The 16,803-nt window shown below is 48.7% G+C and overlaps 1 protein-coding gene across 5 annotated transcripts in view; it reads right to left on the bottom strand.

Annotated features, from left to right (window-relative positions):
* The window catches only part of AAK1 (AP2 associated kinase 1), a 65,511-nt gene that overhangs the window by 21,544 nt on the left and 27,164 nt on the right, over positions 1-16,803 (bottom strand). For 3 of the 5 annotated variants that reach the window (XM_034070377.1, XM_034070379.1, XM_034070380.1), the window contains exons 5-15: positions 14,774-14,895; positions 13,379-13,460; positions 11,378-11,510; positions 10,128-10,231; positions 9,275-9,354; positions 7,726-7,880; positions 7,351-7,640; positions 6,377-6,601; positions 4,453-4,682; positions 3,725-3,882; positions 3,214-3,330 (exon numbers count right to left, since the gene is read on the bottom strand). In XM_034070377.1, coding sequence (XP_033926268.1) covers positions 3,214-3,330; positions 3,725-3,882; positions 4,453-4,682; positions 6,377-6,601; positions 7,351-7,640; positions 7,726-7,880; positions 9,275-9,354; positions 10,128-10,231; positions 11,378-11,510; positions 13,379-13,460; positions 14,774-14,895 — 1,696 coding nt within the window. Of the gene's footprint in view, positions 1-1,601; positions 1,698-3,213; positions 3,331-3,724; positions 3,883-4,452; positions 4,683-6,376; positions 6,602-7,350; positions 7,641-7,725; positions 7,881-9,274; positions 9,355-10,127; positions 10,232-11,377; positions 11,511-13,378; positions 13,461-14,773; positions 14,896-16,803 lie in introns of all 5 variants that reach the window. The other 2 variants (XM_034070381.1, XM_034070378.1) reach the window with 1 other exon arrangement.

Raw genomic sequence — 16,803 nt, 5'->3', positions numbered from 1 at the left:
GCAAGAATCATCCTTAAGTGTTGTTTAAAAGCTTTGGAGAACTCCACCATGACAATGACTCTATAACAAGCAACACTGTTTGCTTTCCCATCCGAAATGGGAATCAGCATGGGCCCTGATGGGCAATCCACAGCACAAGGGAGTCTGTCCTCCAGCCAGAGCCATGGGGGAGCAGAGCTGCTGTTCCTCAGCTCTCACACCTCAGTGCTGCTGCTCCACAGCTTCTCTGTGCTTGCTCTGCTGCCAGGGACCCATCCCCACCACCTCATCTCTGCATGTCTTTGCAGGAAGCCAACAAAGCCACATCCACACACACCACAAAACCTAAAGAGTGGTTACTGGCACCCAAGGGCAGGGTTGAAAGAAGCCACTGCAGAGGAGCTGCCCCTGCTATGAAGAACTCCAGAGCTCCTGCACCCAAGGGTCCAACTGCTGCTTCGTATGGTTGTGCTGTACCAAATGCAATAGGCAATAAGGAAAACAACCACCTCAGCGTGCATCTCTCTGCATTGAGCACACTGGCAGAGCTGACAGACTTCATGTCAGGAAAACCAATGCTTCCAATGGCATCTGGGGGGAAGAAAATCATGCAGGCCCCATCTGCCTTCTGTAGGCTTGTTTTCCATTGGAGATGGGCTGCTCAAGTGCTCTAAGTTCTGTTTCTTCTCTCAACCTGCAGCATTTATGAGTAAAATCCCTCTGGAAGCAAACCACGTTCCTCGTGCTCTTTGAGCACCCACCAGAAGGAAGCAAGCTCCACACTTATGGCAAGAAACAGATCTTTCTTTTTTTAACCCCAAATTGCTGAGCTGCTCATGGAGAGATGCCACCTTTGCAAGCACAGCTTGAAGCTGGTGTCCTCCACCATCAACCCACCAGCGAGCCCCAGCTTGAGCTAAGGACAAGGGCAAGAGCTGTAACCAGCACTTGTTCTCCAGTGCTAGCGGCCAACAAGGGACCTGAGACATACATTGACAGGAGAAACTCCAAGGAAAAACCCAACATTCCCATATTCCAGCCCTGCTGTGTCGCAAACAAGCTCCAAGGCACTTACATAATCTTGTGCTAAAAAGTGTTGGCAGAGATGCTCACATAGGAAAGGCTCTGAAGCAGCACCGCAAAGCGAATGGAAATAGCTCCCGACTGCACCAGAGGCTTTTGCCAAAGGAGGAAATGTTCCATGTTAAACCTGTGCATCTGCAAGAGGGCCTGGAAGCCAAAGAAACACTGACTCTAATGGCAAGGAAAGAGGAGCAATAATAAGAAGTAACCTTTCAGACCTGGAGCCTGATCTGAGCACAGCTTAGGTCACAACAGGCAAACACCCAAGCATTAGTTTTGCCTTTGAATACTGAACCTTTCAAGACACCAACACTGTTGGCATTAGAAACAAGGTGATAACCTTACAATCTGCCATGAAAACAAAGGGCTCTGCACTGCTCCCACTGATGGGAGCCTTACACACCACTACAGCTTGTCAGTGCCCAGCACTCCTGCCTGAGGGCCAGGATTTCAAGTGTGCCTAGAAACAGAGCAGCAGATTTAGCATACAAAACAAAGACCACAAAGGTGCCCCCCTCTATAAGGTCAGTTCCAGTTACCTGGCGTGTCGGATAATGGGAGAGGAATGAAAGGATCAGGCACAGTCAGAAGAGAAGGGCTAGCGTCCAAGCTCAGAATGTCTTTCGTTTTCTCAGCTGGTACCCAGGAAGAGAAAAGGCAGAGAGTGAAACAGAGCAGAGAAACAAGCAGCAAGCATCCAGCAAAACCTCAGTGTCAGAGTCCAGGCTGGGGCCTGACAAGCAACACACACTCAGAACCAGTTTGTGTTGCCAGGGAAGGGAAAGAGGGAAACCCCAACAACCCCCAAACAGCTATTCCCATGCAGTAATCCAGCACAGCTGAACTCAGACTTCTAAATACTCCTTGCAAGGGAAGTAACTATTCCCTCACTTTACACCAGGACAAAAGGTGAAATGCCTTCACAAAGGCCACACAGCAGCCCCATGATGGGCCTCTCTGTCAGCAATATACAGCATCTTGTGTCAGACAAGCTGTATCCATCAGCAAAGAGAAAGAAAAGGGCTGGAAGTGCCTAGTGCCAAACATACCTCCAAGACACCATCCTATGAGAGAGCTACTAAAAGAACCAAACATGCTACAGCATCCAGAGAGCCCAGAACATGCAGATGCTTCTCAGCTGGATCTGGAGCTGCTGCAACTCAACATCACTCCACAAAGGCTGATGGAACATCATAAACTGAGCACAGGGCACTGAAAAGCAAAACCCCAGAGCACTCCTGCACCATGGACTTCGACTCCTGCATTCTCAGGTGAGAGCCAACAACACCAAGCTCAGTTATAAGCTCCTCTAAATCTCTTTTCAGAAACAGAAATAAGCACAAATGCATTTGTCACTTCCTTAGGGCTCCTGGAAGCAGGTTTCCAATAGTGAGACGTGATGCTGAAGATGTAGAAACCATCACCAGTGCTCACTCAGCTTTTCAGCATAGAAGGGGCTGCTCATGGCAAAACCCTGGCACCAAAAGAGACACCAGATGAGATCACACATGCAGAAGCCTCTGCATATAAGCCTCTTCGACCAGCCAAGGACTTGTGGCCTCTGGACCCAGACAGCAGAGCCAGGGCAAAACTTGCCTTCATCATCTAACACGTCAGTTATGAGACGCACTGTGCTCTTCCCTGAGGATGTTCCCTGCTCAATCCTGGCTCTGCAATTCCTGCAGCACAGACATCATCATCCCTGCTCCTCTCCTTTGTACAGTCAAAGAGCTGCAGGCAAGGAATTCCTTCCAGCATGGCTCTGAGTCCTATTCCCTTATTGCACACTCCATATTCCACTTTTAATTAAGGACTTACTTTTGATTAACACTTTTAATTATGAGCTGCAACACACGAAGACTTCTTCTTGTGAACTTAAGGGGCTCACCTGGTTTCCTCCCTCACCAGAAGCCTCACCTCTGCCTGCAGGCAGGGCCTCCTCTCTGCTGCCCAGCTGTGAGAAGCACACATCATTCCTACCTTCCCTTCTCCACTGAAGCACCAGCCCTATCCTCCAGCTCCCAAAGCCAAGGCCCAGCTCTATTTCCATCAGTTTTGCCATCATTTCGAAGAGGCTATGACAAAGGGTTGCTGTTTTCCTGCAGTGCTTCCACAGGGACAGGATCCTCTAGGACACATTCACACACTCACCTGGTCCAGCAGTGAAGGAAGAGCCACCAAATGCATCCGGCTGGGCCGCAGAGGAAGCCGGCTGGAAACCTGGGATCAAGTTCTCTGTGGAACTGCCCATCTTTTCTGGAGCCTTCCCTGAAATACCAGAGGCACATTTAGGGATAAAACTTCCATTCTGAAGGTTGGGTCCTTCCCATGGCCTTTCATGATGCTACTGCAGGATGTGGCTTTAAGCCCCTTCCTGCAAACCCCAACTCATAGATTAAGCAGAGTTTAAACTGTAGCTCCCACACCAACTGATCAAGGCTGCTTTGGAAGGGGTTAGTACCTCTGCCTTTAAGGATCACACTCATTTAATTGCAATGGCTCAGCAAAGAGGACAAGGACTGAGTAGGGAAACAGGCAGGATTTAGCTCTTACAGGTACAGAGGACCATGATAATATGGGAAAACCCCAGCAGCATCTGCCCAACAGCATCATCGTTCCATGCCAGCTTCAGGCGGGTATGAAAGCATCTCCATGAACCTACCATCACCCAGCTTTGCAAAGTCCTTGTTCAGCAGCTCCTCGGCTGTGAGTTTGGAGAAGTTATCATCATCAAATGGGTTCCACGTGGAGACATCGGGTGGGTTATAGACATTCTGCTGTGAGGTCCTTGGGGAACCCGATGGGGTGGTGGAAGCAGATCTGGATGTGATCATCCCAACCAAACAACAGGCATTAATAACCCTCTGGCCAGCACTATCTGCTGATCTAAGCTACTTCATTACAATTCCTACTTAAAACACAAGCCATTGTAACTGCGTGCTTAGGAACATGGGACCTACTACCCTCACCTACTCTTAATGTGGTTGTGCATCCCGGAGCCGAGGATGAAAACAAGGATCAGCAGCATCCCATTGGAAACAATTCCCTGCAATGAGACTTCCTGCCTGTAGACACTGCGAGAGGGAACCAGTGAGGATCCCAGGAAGTGCTGATGCTAAGCAGCAAGCGTGAAGCATGCACCAGGGCTACTGAAACAACATTAACTTCTGTAATCCAGAGAAAGGCCTCATCTGCTTGGCTTTTAGGGAGCATGGAAGCACTCAGGACTTCCAGCCTTGGGGAAGCTTTTCAGCCACTTTCTGCCAAGCCCTAGACTTGGCAAAGACTCCTTTAGACCCCAGTTTGCTGCCTACCTTCACCCTTATACCTAGGGAGCCTCCAGAACCTCCTCTCCCCCTCCCTCCACACCCATTGACACCAAGCACCTACTTGGACTTGTTGAGACTGGCCTCAGCAGCAGCTGCCTGCAGCAGCTGGGTGGATTTGCTGGCTGGAACCCCAAACACTGCACTGTGGGTCACGTCGCTCAGAATCCTCCTGTGGCCTGCACGCTGGGTCTTGGGGGAGGATGGAGGGGTGAGAGACCCCAGCTTCTGACCCTGCACTGCTGCAGGAGGGGTCGTCTGAGGCTTCTGCTGGGGCCTCATTTGTGCCTGCATCTAGGAGAGAAAGGACAGGAATAGGTCCCTGTTCATGGGGGGTGAAAACACAGCTTCAAGTCATGGATTGGGAATAGCCAGGAAGGGAACAAAGAACTGGTGACAAGGAGGAATTCACTGATGCACAGAATTCCAGTATTATTACGACTGCACAAGCAGAGGCTTTCTCCTCTCTCTATGGAAGGCAAAGCCTCTGCTAGTGCTTGGCATTAAAGACCAAGTGCTTGAACATGGATGAAGAGGTTGAGATCCAGCACAGACGTAACATCAGTTCAGAGTATGCAGGACTCTTATAGGGACACAAGGAGCAAAGAGCAGTGCTTCTTCCAGTGGATAATGTGTGACGGGTCAAAACCCTATAAGGGATGCAGGGTTTGTGCAGCATCTTGTGCAAGAAGCTTTCTTTTAGGGGAAAGCCCCCCCAAGGACCACAGGAGCATCATTTGTCATTAAAACAATGGAGGAGAAACCCAGGCACTTTTGGTTTGGGTGTTTTTAAGTCGAGAGCCAGCAACAAACCCTTTACAAACTCCTCACACTGATCTTCTTCCATTCCCTTAATCTTGTGTTAAACTCACGTCCCTTTAAGTACTTGACATACTGTTTGGTAGTGATAAATAACAGCATCCCTTACAGCTATGTGAGTTTCCAGACTGCAGTGAGATATCATGGCTGCATTTAAAGCAGGAAAACTGGAATGCAAAGGGCTATGCACAACACTTCCATTGCTTGAGCACAACCTGTATCCTTCCTGACTGCATCCAACCAGGGAAAATAGAGGAAATACTTGGGAATACCTAAGAGGGCACTAAGAAAGAGTTATATCCCCAGCATGGTACTTAACCATAGTGGAGCAGGGCAAGCAAGTGATTAGCTGCCTTGCTTTTCATGTGGCATCTTGTCCGATTCACTGAGGAGCAAGCTGACCTGCCTGCTCCTGATGCACCCACCTCACATCTCCCTATATAGGTCACTGCAGAACAGTACATTTGGTGCTGAGAAATCAAAGGGCAGTGCCATAAATCACCACAGAAATGAATGCAGAGCTGATTCAGCTGAAGCCTCACAACGTGAAAAGGTCCTGATGGGTCCTGGTTTGACATCTGCTCAAAGGCTCTGCAGAGGCCATGTTTCACCATCACCTTTTAAATGAGCCCATCACTGCTGCAGGAGGGGAAGAGAGTCCAGATGCATCCATTCATAGCAGCCTTCCTGGGGGGATAAGGCTAACTTTCCATCTAGCTGCTGGAATAAAACTAAGGCCTTCTTTTGTGCTAGTGAATCACAGCAAAGCCCTTTGGAGATGCTCTTCATTATCATGTGTCCTGGGTTCAGCATTTCTCCCCTAAAAGGACCAGGATCATAAAGGGCCTCATCCAAACCCTGTCTGCATGCACTGAAAACCTCCCTCCACCTTTAACAGACTTGTCCCAGGTCATTCAGAACAGCAACCAGCCCAGGAACACAACAGTTCCAAGGCTTAGCGCCAGGAATTACTATAAAACAAAGGGGTGAATGTGACAGAGCCTTGAGACACATTGGAGGGTAAAATGATGCTTCCCCAGCACTGCACAGGCTTATGGCCTTTATCAGCCAAACTAATCCCTGATGTTACTGTGGGTCAGAAGAGCCCTGCAGGACCTTGCAGGAGAACACTCACCAGCAACTCCAAATGCCTTCCCACAGGCTCTTACCACTTGTTCCTGCTGCTGTGCTGGCTGGGCCGCACTCTGCTGGGGCTGGGGCTGCGCTGGGGCTGGGGCTTGCTGTTTCTGCTGACCTGCTGCTCCTGCTGTCTTCTGCTGCATTGCTGCCTGCTGGGCCATCATCTGCTGCTGCTGCTGCTGCTGTTGCTGCTGCTGGTAATAGTTCTGCATGAGCTGCTGCTGGGCTGGCGCTCCTTGCTGCATCACTGGGAACTGGGAAACAAGTGGTTGGTGAGCAGCTGGGGACTGGGGTACCACCACCCCAACCTGGAGCCAGCCACAGGCTGTGATGCTTGGAGACCAAAGGTGTGGTGGGAAGTGGCCTTCTGATCTAAGGACAGATGCTGAGTTACACCCGTAAGGTCCTCCCTCAGCACACTCTCCTGTGGTCCCAAACTCCTTTCCCCACCTATATCAATTCTAAACCTTTCCCCATCCCTTTGCTTCCACTGTTAAATATGCTTTAGCAGGGATCTCTGCTGCTACAAACACCTATAAACAGCATGCAAGTCTGCCATCTACACCCACCCCATCTAACACATCAGGCATCCGCTGGCCTCCTGATCACTGCTGGCTACCACAAACCCAGACCTGAATCTTACAATTCAGAAGACATGCCAGGCTCCTTGTATCACAAGAGCAGGAGAGAAATTGCATCCTTCTGTTCATCAGCTGAACACTTACCCCAAGCCTCTGAAACAGTCAGAGCTGTAAAATCTTCATTGCTTGTTTCATGTTTGGATGTGACTAAACTATCTCAAGGCCTTTTAACATTAACAGTTAAAAATACCAGCCTTGTGTAGCAAAACATCTCACTAGAGAACTGCAGATACATTGGAAAACACCCAAACCCTGCCCTTTCTCCCCCCAAAAAAACAGAGGGCTTGCCCTAAATGCAAAGATCCAACCTCACAGGCCTCTAGCACAGTAAGCAAGCACCAAACACAGCTGTGCACATCTACCTGCTGTGCCTGCATCATCTGCTGCTGCTGGTAATAGGCAGCCTGTTGTTGTTGCTGCTGCTGCTGCTGCTGCTGCAGGAGCTGCTGCTTCAGGAAAAGCTGCTGTTGATGCTGAGGTGTGGCTTGTGGCTGAGTAGAGGGGACCTGGGGCTGTGCCTGTGGGGCTTGCTGGGGAGGCGGTGCTTGCTTGGCTTGCGGCTGTGCTGGAGCCTGTTGAGGTGCTGCTTTTTGCTGGGGAACACTTGCAGGGAGCGAGGGCTGAGCAGTGGCCAGGGCAGCAGGGCCTGCAACTGGTGGGGAGGGAGAAACAAGACAGCTCTGTTAGATCCAGGTGCACCCCAGCCCCGTGGTAGTGCACAGGGAGCATCATCTCACCTTGGGGCTGAATGGCTGCTTGAGCCGTGGGCCTCTTCCTAGGTGTCAGGGCTGGCTGAATGGGCAGGATTCCAGGGTTGGGTTGTGTCTGTCCTGCTTTAGGTCTCTGGCGAGGTGCTATGGAAGTTTCTGTTGTAGGGATGGGATCTGTCAGCCTGGAAGGTAAGGAATAAAAGGAATAAAGTGGGAAAAGCGCAGTCTTTGTTAGCCTGATAGCTGGTGCATGCAACACACACTAGAGGTTTGAAATACTTGAGTGATGATGGTGACATCCAGACACACACACTGACTGTCCAGAAAGCTGCAAGCTCAGTAAAACTGAATAGATGCATCCCTAACAATTGATTTAACACCGTCCTTTTTGACTTCTTTGCCAACTGTGGCATCTTCTCCTGTTGGAGAGCTGGAAGCTGTTAAAACCACTCATTCAAATACCTGATACAACATACTGGTTATATCCGCTTCTGGATGAGCAAAGGAAGGACATCACAAATCAGATTAAGAGCAGCTGGTACCTTTGGGCAGAGTTATCTAAATTGGCATCTTTGGAAGTACCTTAACTTCAGTACATCTGCCCCAGAATAGGTCACTGCACCTCTTCTAATCTCTGCTCAGCATTCACTGAGCTCCCACAATGCACACAACAGAGCCAAGCAGCCAGACACCCCCCTGCCCTTCTGTGCACTGCTCATTAGGTATTGAGTTGTCCTATTAATGTGGAAGTAACTGCACTCAGTTACAAAACCAAACAAAGCAGCTCCTGGGGCTGAGAGGCAGGAGGAGACATTCCCTGCTCCAGAGGGAAGGAAGCTGCTGGGTTTGCAGCATTGAGCTGCACTGCTCACTCTGCAGGAGAACAAGGGGCAAGTTTTGTCCAAGAGAATTGCCAAGTCTCAATCACAGCATCCTAAGCAGAGCAGCAGCAGCAGGAGAGGATTAAAACCACATAGTACAGTGGTTTCCCCACTAACTGGGCTCTTCAGACGGATGGAGCCTCCTTGGGCTTTCATGTGTGTGTCCCCCAGAAGAAATTATAGGGCTCTTGCAGAAATCACAACCATTTCATCCAGTAAGTACTGGGTTTTATCATCTACCAAGGGTCAAACCCTAACAGCAACAGTCCCTGATGCAGCTTCTCAGCAGACTCGTGTTCTCTGGGCCAGTTCCAAGCTCAGTGCAGGCCAGCTGCAGTCTGCCTCCTGACTTTGCTCTCAGGTACTCCGGATGGATGACACACCACATTCATCTAAGTGCATGAACCTCAAGTGCTGCTGTCAAGCAGTGTCTCCAGTGCAAAAAGCTCAGCTGTTGAGTCATGCTCAGCATCACCCAAGTCCTCCCCACGCAGAAAGGTTTCCTCTAATATCTGCATTTTCTGCCTTTCAGGTCAATGGGATCAATAGTTATTTATGTCACTGAAGCAGAACCCTCAGGACTGCAGTGGAGATGTAAGCCCCCAAGGAAGCAGCTAAATATACCAGGCACTTTTCCTAAAAGCAGAAGGACAACAGGCACTAAAAAGGGCTGAGCATGATGCAGATGTGGTTACCTGGCCTTGGGCTGACTCTTCTTTGCAGCAGCTTCACTTGCTTTAACCGGGTCTGGGAGTTTGCTGGGGATTGGTGAGTTCTGCAGATGCCAAAAAGCACCACATTTAGTGTGAAAATAGGATCAGAAACCATTTGCACAATGAAATAGGCAGATTGGGGGATCCCCAAAGCAACTATTCCTCATGCTGGACAAAGGACAAAACCCCTCAATGTTAATGTCATGGGGAAACAGGAGTTTGGGAGAGCCTCTGCAAGGGAAAAAGTTCAGCTTTTTGACCATTTCCTGTATGTGGACACAAAGCTTCATAGCACAACCTGGGGACAGGAGCAACAATACTAATACTGCTGTAAAAAAGACAGGTAGAATAGTGCCATAACACCATAAGAAAGTACTTGTCAACCCTGTTTTTCAATTGAAGCCTATACAGATACACTAAGATGGTTGTGGAGGGTCTGGTGTAGCTCCAATGGAAACAGACACAACCTGTTCTGTCTAAACCCAACTGCAGCACAGATTACACACGCGATGATGAATGTGCCTGGAAATCCAATCAGCTGCACAAGCATGGCCTAATTTTCCATGCTCACATGCACAGGATCTCTTGCTTGACCTCACGCTGATAACTGGGTGAAGAGGTAAATCAGGGACAGAAATACACAACATAGGAAATAAAATCCTGATTCCTGCCATTATTCCTCCCCCAAAATACACCAAAATCCCAAATACCTTTGCTAGTTGAAAAAGAAAGACCTTCCTAATGTCAGAATCCAGCAGGATACCCAATATTCAGCAAATGCCATCCCCAGCCTCCTCCCACAAAGCCCTGCATCAATCCACTCCTTTGCACTCACCTGGACGTTCTGGACTGGGCATTCCTTCTTGGCCAGTTTGAATGCAAAGTAGGAGACCTGATAAATGTCAGGTCTCTTATCAGGGTCTGGCTCAAGCATATACCCTTTAAGAGACAGAGATGGAACATCAGAGCAATAGCACAGACAGGTTCACAAGCCATTTGTGGCAGCGTACCAAGACAAGATAAGGAAGAGAGAGGTGGAATATGCCCCGTCCCTGAAAACATTCAAGGTCCTATAGGAGAAGGCTCTGAACAACCTGATCTAGTTGAAGATGGCTCTGTTCATGGCAAGGGGGTTGGACCAGATGACCTTGAGAGGTCCCTTCCAACCCAACCCATTCTAGGATTCTACATTTGGCATGACTGATGCTAACGGGGTGCTCTGCCTCTTACAAAGGGCACCTCAGCAGGGGCAGCTCAAAGAGGGGCAAGACAGAGACAGAATAGACCTGACCATATCTTCCAATACAGCTATGAACAACCTGTAGCTGCTATTGAAGGTTCTAGGGCAAAAAGGAGAAAAGCAGGCAGCCTAGTCAGGGAATAGCACTGGTTTTCACTTCTGCATTGCCAAGTGACCTTGCAGGAAAAGAGCTTGATGCAAGGCTGGTGTGTGAGCAGGGCAGAAGACAGGCCAGCCACACACACCACTGCCTATCCACCACACCACATAAGCAAAGCAAATACCAGGCTGCACTGCAAACACATCCAAGTCTGTATTAGTCAAGATTGTGGCTAAGCAAAGAAAAATAGACTCAAATGCTGGGCTGGAAACAAGAGAGCTGCCCCAGCTTTGCCAAGAGCAGAGCATTGTCCCCTTCATTCCACATTCACTCCAGTCAGTGGCTTATTTATACATCATTTCAGTTGTGTTTCTCAGTTCACAGAAGATGGATTCTTATCACTCGTCTTAAGTCACTGTGAGTCCTTTCAGTTCCTTATCCAAATAGATTTATTACTGGAGAAATACGTTTCGACATCAATAAGGTTATTGTGCAAGTTCCTGTGGGATTCCTAAACCTGTTGTCTGTTTTCCTGCCTTTCCAGAGCTCACGACAGCCTGGCCAAACAGCAACCTCTGTCACAACCATCTGTCAAAGAGTCCCTAAGCTACTAAAAGATCCCTTTAACCACCCCTGTGTGCAAGGAAGTGTCTTAAACAGAAGAGAAACACCAAGAGCTTCACTGTAGGGGCAGGAGATACAGGAACAAAAGCCTTGAGCTGTGCAGAAGGGGATCAGGACTCACGGATGAGGCAGTGCATGTCTTGCGAATGCCGGGAATTATCTGGAATGGTGAAGTTGCCATCACAGATTGCCACCTGACTCTCTCCAAAGGGCAAGGTGAAGTAACACAGCTTGTACAGCAAACAGCCAAGGGCCTGAAGAGACAGAAGAGAGCAAGGGATTTAAACTGGGAATGGGACAACTCAAACACCCTTGTGGATAAGAGTCCCACATGGCATCAAGCTGCATTTTAACATCCCTGTGATGCACTTGGAAACAAGCAGAGTTATACAGGTAGGTAAACACATGAAGAGCTCTCCATCTCCAGCCTGAGACACCGTAACCTGGGGCACTGTGTGAGCAGCATCACACAGAGAGCTCCAAATACCCCTATACAGCGTGACCATTCACATCACGCAACAGGCAAAGCCTGTCTCTGCCACACACTGGGAGGAAAAGGCAAAGCAATAGCAAAAATAAATGGTACCCATCATCCTCAATATATTTTTCTGACTCAGAAGGATCCAAACTGTGTTCAAGCTGAAGTTCAACCTTTCAACCATTATAAATGTGTTCCAGGGAGAGCCACACGTGTACAGCTGCAGGCTGCTAGGTTCCATCACCCTGCCCTCTATCCCTGTGCTGCTTCTGACAGCAACAACTGCCACCTCTTGCAAAAGAAAAGCCACGTTTGGCACAAAAGGCTCATTATAAAACCCTCCCACCACCTCCGAGGGGAGAGGAGGAAGCATTTCCCCATCCTAAGCAACTCAGCAGCAGCTTCTATCTTTTGTCATAGGATTTCACAATCCAGCTGCACGCTGGTTTACAATAACCTTGATAAGATTCAAGGAGAGGGAGGTTTCCAGCAGGACAAGCACTGTGACAGCCTTGAAGTCGATGCCCCACTGTGCAGAGCACCACATGCTGGTGTGGAAACACTCAGTGGGTTACTGGAGCAGAATTCCTTCCATGCCAGGAAGAGGAGAGCCTTTGGGTGTCCTCCCTTCCATGCTATCACAGGAAGGAGGGTGAATCCCAGTACCTCGGAGGCCCTGGCAATCTTTCCATGCTGTTCCAGCTGTGAGTCCCTCTCCAGCCCTCTACCCCCAGCCCTGGTACAGAGCCTGGCCCTACCAACCTCCTGCTGAAGGCAGCAGAGCAAGAGCCCCACAGGAGCTGCTGCTTTCCTGCCTCCAAGCTCAGCTCAAGAGAGGACAGAGGGCTCCTCCCAGCAAGTTTCCCTCTTGTATATGCAGATGCAGAGCTACGGAGGAGACATTAAACCTCTGCTTATACTGCTCCTGCCCTCTTACTTCCTAGCCCAAGGCCTCCTAAACCCTACAAACATGCTCTGAATTTACACACCTCCCATGTGCTGAATCGCCACTACACTACAAACAGCACAGACTTCTTTTCATCTCCAACCCAACTAAAGGGAAGCCTTCCATCCTTCACCAGCTTAGCCAGGAATGGATTACACCCCAGCTGCATTTTGCTGTCAACATGAAAAGCACGGCAAGACCACATTGATCATTAGAAACAGCAGTGCAAACACTTGGTCTTTGGCCAGGTTTGACAAAGTAACTGTGTGACACTAGCCAGGATAAGCATCCTATTGCTCCTGGGGAAAGGTCTGTTTTCTACTCACTTCTAACCAGTACCTTTGCTTTCACATGCTTGCAAAGCAGCTCAGGCACAAGTAGTCACAGTCCTCTGAATTTCCCGTTTCAACTCCTGCTATGGAATCAGGTTTGCACTGTTCAGCCCTGGGATTTCACCCACCTCCAAATTAAAACCACACTGCAAGTAGCATGCAAAGAAGCACACATGTTCTATCCACAAGGCATCCTACTCAGCAGGAACTGATGGGAAACGTCAAGCAGGGAAACTCTGTGCCCAGAAGCTGCCCAGTCTCTTCAGGAACCTGGGTTAGCCCCAGCCAGAAAGTTACCCCAGTCATTATGGTAATGAAAACAAGCTGCAGTCTGGTTGTATGCTGGTAAGTGGGTTTGATACGTACCCATATGTCTGCTTTTGTAGTAATAAGTTTGCCACTGTACAGGTTGACCATTTCTGGTGCTCTGTAGGACAACGTAGTGTACCTGTAAGGAGAAAGGGCTATCAGTGAGTTGGAAACGGCTGGAAGATGCATTTGCACTGTGTCACTTTCCCAAGTGATTCAAAATTCACTCCTTCTCTATTCATTTTAAGGAAAGGGATAGTAAAGATGATCATCTATTGGAGAAATCCTTTAACAACAGCATCTGCATGCCCCTAACAATAAAATACCAAGCACTGCAAACTGCCCTGTGGAACCAAAGCAGAGACCAAGCTCCTGCCTAAAGCCAGCGATTCCTCCTAAATCTGTGCAGTCACTTGAAGAACTAGAACACAAATATCCAAGGATTCAGAGTATTCACAAGGTCGGCAGCCAAATGTCCTCTGCAATGTCCTCACTGCTGGGGCTTTGGCCAAGTGAATTACAAAGATTGTAACTGGATATGTGGCTCCTAATAAACAGGCTTCCATAGCCAGAGTCCTGCTCATTGGACACAAGGGAAAGGTTATTCTGCATCACTAATATAGGTAGAATCTGCCTCTTTTTAACAAACAGAAAAGCTGGAAACTGCACCACAGTTGAAGAGCCTCCTATGAGAAGATTTCCTGTCATTCCTGCTGTGGCACCTTGCACGCTCTGTACCTTGATCACAAGAAAGCACTGCTAAAGGCAAAGTTCCTATAGGCTTGTTAGTAAGTGTACAAGCCTATAGAAAAGGGCTCCAAAGGGACTGCAATGCCAGACTAGCAGCTTCAGCCAAAGAAGCTTAGGAAACCCGTGCAGATGGAACTGAATCCTAACAAAAAGGAGGTGTTTGCTCTTTTCTAACCAGAACATTGTATTAACAGAACTGGAACATCTGCAGCAGTGATGTTACAGCTAAAGCAAGGCAAAGGACCCAGACAGTGCCCCATTCCTTCCCTATGTCCTCCTGAACTGCCACCTAAGGCCCCTTGTCAAAAGCATCAGGGTGCATCTAGTTGCTATCATACAGCTGGTTGTGCATGCAGCAAGAGCCAGATGAAACACCCCAAGGATCTGAGGAGCTGAGGAGTCAGGTCATGAGTTCCCTTAGTCACTGCAAGGATTTATGCTTGTGGAGGACAGGGATTCTGCCATCTGCAGTATCACCATTCAAAGAAGCCAAGACAGAGGAAGGACAGAGACAGTGCCCATACATAACAGAACATAACCTCCTCAACGTGGGCATCTTCTCTGCATTAATACCTCAGCCTTTCAGGTCCAAAGCAATTACATCAAGCTCAGTTTATTGTTTTACCTTCCCCCAGGCACTTACCTGCAGCAGATACTTCAACTATGAGCTGTGTCTGAGCTGCAGAGGAAAAGCACACTTACTTTTTGATCTCCTCCTCCACTGCATTCACCCCTTCTGTTTGAGGGTTCTGGAATTTGTTAGTAGCACTTCCAAAGTCACACAGGACATAGTGGCCACGGTCGTGCAGCAGGATGTTTTCCACCTACAAGCATCACAAATAGACAGACAGAAAGCTCATTCATGTCCTTCAGATGAGCTTTTAGTGCCTGAAGACAGCAGGTATGTCTGACATAAAAGCTTAACATGACAGCAGAGGAAACAGGCATCAGAACTCTGTCACATCTCCTGAAAGAGAAGTCAAATCATGGAAGCATAGCTGTAACTAGGGACTGTCTTCCCTCTGCCACCTCTCTCCTCTCCTTTCACAAGCACATTACCTTGCCTCTGCTAAGACCACCACTGCTACTGAAAAGATGAGCCCTTTCCTTTAAGCATTGTTTGGAATGGGACAACTGAAACACAGGCTGAAAGCAACACCTGGCAGAGCTGGAAGCCAGGAAATCAAGCCAGCAGGCACTGCCTTTCCCCTAAACACTCACACTTAACCATGCAGGAACAAAGGTCCAGCTCACATCCACCTCGGAAAGCTGTCTGTATGGTTCAACACTGACCTAAGATGTGGAAACCCCTGGGTTCAGTCTCTGCTTTGGCAGAGCAGGCCTGTATTCCAGCTCCTCATCTGCACAGTGGCATTACCAAGATGCTGTCTCAAGAGAATACAGCCAGGTTAGAACGTGTTCCTCTCCAATCAATGTCAAATGCTCAGATACAGCCATGAGATAAAGCACACGGTGCAGTTATCTCCCAAAGCCTTTGGAAGCAGAGCTCCCCAGCAAAGCTGATCTTGACAAGAAGGAAAACAAGGAGTCAGCATTTTAAGGACCAGAAAACGCAGCTGAAGCAGAACAGCTGAGGGGGAAAAGGCTGGCTTGAAACCAAGGGTTAAACAACACCCTGCCCCCTCCAGCATCCATCTGCTTTGGATAGAGCACCATGCACAGATGTTCTCCCAAGATCAACACTGACTGTGTTATTCCCTATTCCCTGCAAACATTCCCTATTCCCTGGCAAACACTTCCAGAACAGCCCTTCCACTTTCTCTGGCTGAGAAGTCTGAGGTGACTTCTCAGTCACTTGCCAGCACTGCTCAATGCTTGCAACTCCAGCTGCAGTCTTTGATGCACCCAATGTCAGATTTCCATGACTCCAAAAATCACCTTTAAGGGAACCTGTGAGTGTTCTAAAAGGGCTCAGAGATTATCCACACCACCCCTTCTGCTGGCTGAGCCTTCTGGGCAGGAACCTCCAGCATTAGAGCAACACCAAAGAGCTGGAAGGCAAAAAAAGCCCCCAGTCCCCAAAGTCACCATCTTCACTCTTCAACAGGGTTGTGTTCACCCAATGAAACACCTACCTGAGGATGCCTTTCCTTATGCTTGTACAAGGCTTTGCTGGCCCTAATGTCTCCCTTGGAATTACAGCTCCCTCTTGGCATTTGAGTTTGAACTCAAAATGAAAACATACCTGAATCATTCATTTTGTGTTAGCACTTGGATTCCCAACTGTGGCAGGAGCTGCAGAGGCCATCCCAACAGAAACAACACAACAGTCGAGTGGGAAAGGTGCCACAAAGCAGAGAAGAGCCAACTCTCTTTCCCTGGGCACAGCTTACCAAGAGCCAGGCCTTGCAGAAGCTTTACTGATCTAAGCTGGACATTAAACCATAACAGCCCATTTCAATTGCAGCTCCGTGTAGAAAGCAACACTCAAGATCAATCCATGAACCCACCACAGATGTCCCAGAATTCATTCACATGGCACACAATGAGCTTGCTCCTTATGAACAGCAAAAGGTAACAGCAGGGTTAATATCATCTCAAGAGGTCCCTGTTCCCAAGCCTCATGAAACACGTTAAATCCCATCAAACCCTGAGCATTTCCCCCCTCCCTGCACTACCTGGCTCTCCTTGGCACAGGTGGAGTCTTTGGCTCCTATAACCAACAGCACAAAGCAAACATCTGTTGAGGGCTTGGAAGGCAGAGCCTGACC

Source organism: Melopsittacus undulatus, chromosome 18, assembly GCF_012275295.1.
Source record: "Melopsittacus undulatus isolate bMelUnd1 chromosome 18, bMelUnd1.mat.Z, whole genome shotgun sequence".
Taxonomy (NCBI): Eukaryota; Metazoa; Chordata; class Aves; order Psittaciformes; family Psittaculidae; genus Melopsittacus; species Melopsittacus undulatus.
The sequence above is the reverse complement of the archived record's forward strand: the minus strand, read 5'-3'. Positions and strand labels throughout refer to the sequence as shown.